The sequence below is a fragment of the Hyaena hyaena genome, unplaced genomic scaffold, assembly GCF_003009895.1.
Source record: "Hyaena hyaena isolate Hyena2069 unplaced genomic scaffold, ASM300989v1 scaffold_155, whole genome shotgun sequence".
In the NCBI taxonomy this organism is placed as follows: domain Eukaryota; kingdom Metazoa; phylum Chordata; class Mammalia; order Carnivora; family Hyaenidae; genus Hyaena; species Hyaena hyaena.
Genome location: NW_024080787.1, coordinates 2,876,103 through 2,882,618, shown reverse-complemented (window position 1 = coordinate 2,882,618; position 6,516 = coordinate 2,876,103). Strand labels below are relative to the sequence as shown.

At 49.3% G+C, this 6,516-nt stretch overlaps 1 protein-coding gene across 3 annotated transcripts; it reads right to left on the bottom strand.

The window, feature by feature from the left end:
- Positions 1-1,057: 1,057 nt before the first annotated feature.
- On the bottom strand, positions 1,058-2,899 carry CUNH16orf90 (chromosome unknown C16orf90 homolog). 3 transcript variants are annotated; one of them, XM_039239318.1, is made up of 3 exons: positions 2,796-2,899; positions 1,947-2,297; positions 1,058-1,573 (listed from the first exon to the last, which is right to left on the bottom strand). In XM_039239318.1, exons 1-3 carry the CDS (start codon positions 2,893-2,895, stop codon positions 1,416-1,418), a joined length of 609 nt encoding a protein of 202 aa, XP_039095249.1. In that variant the 5' UTR covers positions 2,896-2,899; the 3' UTR covers positions 1,058-1,415. The 3 variants fall into 3 exon arrangements, with proteins under 3 accessions (XP_039095249.1, XP_039095250.1, XP_039095251.1); XM_039239319.1 differs by having other exon boundaries at positions 2,762-2,878; XM_039239320.1 differs by having other exon boundaries at positions 2,792-2,878.
- Positions 2,900-6,516: the final 3,617 nt, after the last annotated feature.

Genomic DNA, 6,516 nt, shown 5'->3' with positions numbered 1-6,516 from the left:
AGCCGGATGGTTCAAGCACCTACTCTCCTCAGTCTGGGGCTGCTGTCTGGCTGCTGCCACCTCAGGCTCCCACTGTCCAAGTCCACACCCAACCAGGGACCCGACTCTAGAATCTGCTGTCCCAGGAACCTACAAAATGTCCGAGAGTGGGACTGGGGTACAGGGGTGGCAGGGGCCCTGAGGGATTATTCCCCTGCATCTGGAAGGAACGCAGGTGTCCAGAGTGTCCTTGACATCATCCCATGTGGTCTGCCAGGAGCCCAAGGGGGACCAGCTCAGCCCTAGCCCGATGTGGGTTGCCAGGCCTGGAAGTCTGCCACGGGGGCATTGAGGTGAACCCAGGTCCTCCCATCCTGTCCCTACTGGGCTGAGTTCTAGTGATGTAGAGCAGAGGGTCTCAGCCAGAGTGATTCTGTACCCCCCTCCCCCACCAAAGGGGACATTGGACACTGTTGGAAGACACTTGGTTGTGACACTGGGAGGAGAATGCAATGGGAATCCAGTGGGTGGAGGCTGCCAGACATCCTATGATGCAGGGTCAGCCACTGTGACAAAGATCCAGCCCCAAATGAGCAGATGTTGAGACACGGTACAGAGGAGTCCAAGGTGAGGTGACTGGAGTCCAGCCCGGCAGGGAGAAGGGCTGTGCGCATCCTGCCTGGAAAGACAGGGTGGCCAGGGGTCCCCATGGAGCAGTGAACTCAGCCAAGGCCTGGGTGAGCGGTGGCATGGGGTTCAGGCGAACATCTCTGCCCAGGTTGGGAACTTGTCTTTCCTGGTACGCTCCCTGCGCATGGCCTGCTTTCGTTTGTCCTCTGCCGCCTTGGCCAGAATCCCATGCTTTGCGTGTAGGTCTGTTGAGACCTTGTCCGTCCGGGGAACCTCCCAGGAGTCTCACCCAAAGGAAAGTGTTCACTCCTCAACCAAGGGTGGGAGCACCTTGGGTCCTCCCTGGCACCAACCCAGAACTTTGCTCTCAATGCAGCTTCTGGCAGCTTCTCTGAGAGACCCTTCCTCTGCACTGACCTCACCACAGACAGACCCAGGAACAAGAAAGTGTAGGCCTTGGCTTTTATTAAAATTAGACCTGCGGGCCTCCCAGCCTCTTGGGAGCCCAAGCTCTGCTCAGCCTGGCCTTCCAGGTATAGGTGGCTGGCCTGAGTTGGAGCAGGCTGCAAGGGTTTCTATTTTTTTTCTGTTCCTCCCATGGGACCTCCTCCTCCCTCCCCGCTCCCCCCTCCCCCCTCATGAGTTTTCTTGAGGCCCAGGCTCTGGTCTGGGCAGCTGCTGGGGTATCCCTGTGGGGTGACTCCTAGTAGGAGCAGAGCCCTTCCTCTCTGGACCTGTCTCCTCCTCCTGAGCCATCCTTTCCCCTCCTGTCCCAAGCTGGGACAGTCAGCCCTGGCATCAGATCCCTATGGTCTCTCCAGAGCCCCGGAGCGGGTTCTCTTGCACAAGGGACATGTGGACTCCTCTGAGGCCCCCCATGACCTCTTGGGCCTGAGCCCCAAGCCTTCTGGGGGACCAGGCTGGGAGGAGGCACCCTTGGCTGGGTCCATGCTGGAACTGGAAACTGAGGAAAGTGGAGAAAGAGGAGTCACTTGGGGGCTGCTAGCCCGTCCTATGTCCACCACACCCCCCACCCCGAACTTGGCATTCTTCAGCATAGGAAGGGAGGGGCAGTTCCTAAGGAGAGCCCATGAAGGAGGGAGGAGGAAGAAGAACGCTTGTCTAACTCAGCCCCCTTATTTTACAAAAGGGCAAACTGAAAGTAAGTGTGGGACTGTAGGGGCGACGGTGGGGAGTTGTCCAAGGTCCCTCATTGAAGGCAGACCTGGGATAGGAACCTAGGAACCTTGGGAGTGAAGAAGGGCTCATCTGGGTCCATCTGAGTCCCCAACTGACCCTTCTCTGGGTCTTCCCTCCTGTCCCCAGCCCTGCCTCACCTGGATTTCCCAGGCTGTCCCTGGGCACTTGAGCTTCCAGAAGGATGGAGCAGTGGTTGTCACCTGGGCCCAGAGTCCGGTGTGGCAGGTCTAGGGGCCAGGCCATACCCTCAGGCCGTGGGAGGCAACTCCTGGCCTTGAGCTGGCCCAGCCAGTGGCTCTCACACTGGCCGGCGGGCTGCATGTGGCCCGGCAAGTAGAGACCCAGGCCCCGGAGGTGACGCAGCCGGAAATTCTTGGGCTTGCTTCCCTGGGCACTGGGGCACTGCTGCTGGACCCCCAGCCCCCCCTCGTAGATGTTGGGTGACGTGTCAGGATGGCTGGGATGTCCTCGGGCCCAGCTCACTGCATCTGCAGAGGGAAGAGGAGGAGGGTGGTGGCTGGCAGGCGGGGAGAACACAGTCGTGTGCTCTAAGATCAGCTCATGTAATGGGTTCCAGCCGCAGCTTGCTGAGCCCCGGCCTACCCGTCTGTCCAACAGGCTCAGTCCCCTACCTCCCGCCAACCCCCACCCAACATATTAATCCTCTTCCCTTTCCCAACCAACAGGGAGGTCTGAGAAGCCTGAGAGCATGGCACAAAGATCTCTTTCAGGATTTTCAAGCCCTTTCTACCACCCCTATTCCCCCCTATCCTAGAAAAAGCATTCCAGTGTCAGTATAGGAATTATACGGTGGGTCCAGGATCACACAGCCTAGACCATTGGCCATTCCCCTCTCCCAACCATGAATGTCCCTGAGACCACTCTGATGGCTTTGGGCCCGGGTCGGGACTGGAAGGCATCTCTTCTGCCACTCCTCCCTGCAGCCCTGCACCTTCTCTTATGCGCAGCTCAGAGAACGCACAGACCAAGGCTTCCATGGAGGGCCAGCGTGGTGGGGGAGGAGCGGCTGGGCCTCCTGTGCAGCAGGGCTCTGCTCTGCCCTGCCTGGGTCTGCAGGTCTCCCATGGCAACCGGCTCTGTGATGTCAAACGGAAGACTCCCAGCCTTCCTGGAACCCCAGGTTTGGGAGAGGATAATGCCCAAGGTAGAGGCAGTGTGGGTGGAGGGCAAGGGAAGGGGGTGGAATCTTAGGGGAGGTCCCTGATCCTCTGATTTGGGACAGGCCACAGAAAACAGACTCAGCTATTGCTGGCTGGAGGGGCACTCTCTCACTGACCTCTTGGGGGAGGGGGTCCTCAGTTTGCTCATCCGTGGGTGGGAAATGACTTGGTGAGATCTGAGCCAGTGCTTTGAGCCTGCTGAGAAGGTGGTTTGGAGTGGCTGCACAAGTCACTTAATTGTTCTAACTGTCCATTGCCCTGTAAGTTGATTATGGGGTATCATATGGGTCATGCCAAGTGTAAGGAAGGATGTGGAAGAACTGGGCCCCTTGTGTACTGCGGGGGGGAATGTAAAGTGGTATCCCCGCTTTGGGAGACAGTTTCTTCAAAAGTTAAACTTTTTTTTTAAATGTTTTATTTATTTCTGAGGTGGGGAGGCAGCATGAGCAGGGGAGGGTCAGAGAGAGAGGGAGACACAGAATCTGAAACAGGCTCCAGGATCTGAGCTAGCTGTCAGCAGAGAGCCCGACACGGGGCTCGAACCCACAAACCGTGAGATCATGACCTGAGCTGAAGTCGGACGCTCAACCGGCTGAACCACCCAGGCGTCCCCAAAAGTTAAACTTCACACTTCTCATTCACAGATAGGCTCTTTCATATAGGGAAAACATTAATTCACATGTAAAAAGACAAAACCTATTTGGATAAAACCATTAGAGATTAAAAAAAAAATTTCAACTCATTAGTTCCAGGACACAAGATCAACACACAAAAATTGTTATTTTTACATACTCACAAAGAAAAAGAATAAAACAGGAATAAATGTAACAAAGGAGGTGTTAAGACATACTAAAAACGACAAAACTGCTAGAAAAAAATTTAAAGGGCCACACACACTCAACACATATATATCCTCATTCATGGATTGAAATTTTAACCTGGTTGAGACAGCAACACTCTCCAAAATGATCTACAAACTCAACGCAATCCATATCAGAATCCCAATGGCCTTTTAGGCAGAAACAGGAACGCTGATCTTAAAATTCATGTGGAATTATAAGCCAAATAAAAACAATCTTGAAAAAGTTTGAAGATTCCTTTCCCATTTGTAACACTTACGACAATGCTACAATAACCCAAACAGTGTGGAATTGGCATAAGGACAGACATCTCAACCAATAGCATAGAAAAGAGTCCAGAAATAAAGCTACGCATCTATGGTCAATTGATTTGCAACAAGGGTGCCAAGACTTCAATAGGAGAAAGTCTCTTCAACAATGGTTCTGGGGGCGCCTGGGTGGCTTAGTCGGCTAAGCGTCCGACTTTCGCTTAGGTCATGATCTTGCAGTTCGTGGGTTCGAGCCCCGCGTTGGGCTCTGTGCTGACTGCCAGCTCAGAGCCTGGAGCCTGTTTCAGAGTCTGTCACTCCCTCTCTCTCTGACCCTCCCCTGCTCACGCTGTCTCTCTCTCTCTCCTAGAAATAAATTAAAAAAAAAAATTAAAAAAAAAAAAAAAAAAAAAACAATGGTTCTGGGACAACTGGATAGCCAGATGCCAAAGAATGAATTTGGACCCCTACCTCACATCATTTACAAACATCAACTCAAAATACAGCAAAGACTTAAATGTAGGAGCTAAAACTAAAACTAAAGAAAACACAAGGTCAATTTTCATGACTCTGGAGTTGGCAGTGGTTTCTTAGATACAAAAACAAAAGCACAGCAACAAAAGAAAAAATAGATACACTGGACCTTGTCAAAATTGAAAATTTGTGTGCTCCAAAAGTACTATTAAGAAATGGAAAGATGGGTGCCTGGGTGGCTCAGTTGGTTAAGCGTCTGACTTCGGCCCAGGTCATGATCTCACAGTTCGTGGATTAGAGCCCCGCGTCGGGCTCTGTGCTGACAGCTAGCTCAGAGCCGGGGTCCTGTTTCGGATTCCGTATCTCCCTCTCTTTCTGACTCTCCGTTATTCATGCTGTCTCTCTCTCAGAAGTAAATAAAACATTAAAAAAAATTAAGAAGTGAAAAGACAGACTACAGAATGGGATAACATGTTTATAAATTATATATCTGATAAGCACAGTATCCAAAAAATATAAAGAACTTATAAGCTCAACAGAAACCTAATTTGAAAATGGATGAAGAACTCGAATAGACATTTCTTCAAAGATATACAACTGGTTAATAAGCACATGAAAAGATATTCAACATCATTAGTCATTAGGGAAGTACAAATTTAAATGACAGTGTATACTACTTTATACCCATGAGGATAGCTATTTAAAAAAATGAAAATAGCAAGTATTAATGAAAATGTGAGAGAAATTAGAACCCTCTTACACTATTGGTGGGGATGTAAAGTGGTGCAGCCACCGTGGGAAAACAGTTTAGCAGTTCCTAAACAAGTTAAATATAGAATTACCATACGCCTAGTAATTCCACTCCTTGGTATATAGCCCAAAGAACTGACAATAGGTTATTTATTTATTTGGGGGGAAGTGGCATAGAGGAGTGAGAATCCCAAGCAGGTTCTTATGAACTGTGAGATCATGACCTGAGCCGAAATCAAGAGTCAGATTCTTAAAACTGACTGAGCCACCCGGGCACCTCTAGTTTTGCTTTTTTAAAGCTTTTTAAAATTTTACTCATGCTTATTGAGATACAATTTTAGATATGGTAAAACTGACTTTTTTGTGTGTGCATAGTTCTATAAGTTTTGACAAACACCTACTGTCATGTCATACATTTAGCACCATGATCAAGATATAGAACAGTTCCATCACCCTCCAAAAATTCTTTTGCACCTACCTCCTCCTGGCAACTGTTGGTTTGTCTTCTTAACCAGACTGTCAAGTAAATGGAATCACAGTACGTAGCCTTTTGGGTGAGGCTTCTTCCGGTTAGCATTAGACATTTAAGTTTCAGCATTGTCTTCCTGTGTATCAGCAGTTTGTTTCCTTTTTTACTGCTGAGTGGTAATTATACGGATGTACCACAGTTTGTTTATCCATTCATTAATTGAGGGATGTTCACTTGAATGGTTTCGTTTTGGGATCAATGTTTGTGTACAGTTTTTTGTATGAACCTGTTTTTTGTTTGATTCTCTTGAGCAGATACTTAGGAGTAGGATTACTCAGCCATATATATATATGTATATATTTTATATATATATTTTAATGTTTATTTATCTTTGAGAGAGAGACAGACACACAGAGCATGAGCTGGGGAGGGGCGGGGAGAGAGGGAGACAGAATCCAAAGCAAGCTCCAAGCTCTGAGCCGTCAGCACAGAGCCCGACCTGGGGCTCGAACTCACCAACTGTGAGATCAGGACCTGAGGCCGAAGTTGGCAGCTTAACTGACAGCCATCCAGGTGCCCCAGCCATATGTTAAATGTATATTTAATTTTATAAAAAATTACCAGTTTTGCAAAGTGGCTGCACTGTTTTAGATTCTCACCATAAAGGTACAAAAGTTCATCACGTTGCTCCACATTCTTTCAAACCTTTGGCACTGTCAGGGCTT

Bases quoted from the DNA above. Each gene is read 5' to 3' on its own strand.
- CUNH16orf90 (XM_039239318.1), bottom strand. From the start codon at position 2,895: ATGGGAGACCTGCAGACCCAGGCAGGGCAGAGCAGAGCCCTGCTGCAC. The intron at 2,298-2,795 runs GTCTGTGCGTTC...TTCCCTCTGCAG, and splicing joins GGCCCTCCATGGAAGCCTTG to ATGCAGTGAGCTGGGCCCGA. The intron at 1,574-1,946 runs GTGAGGCAGGGC...CACTTTCCTCAG, and splicing joins GGACAGCCTGGGAAATCCAG to TTTCCAGTTCCAGCATGGAC.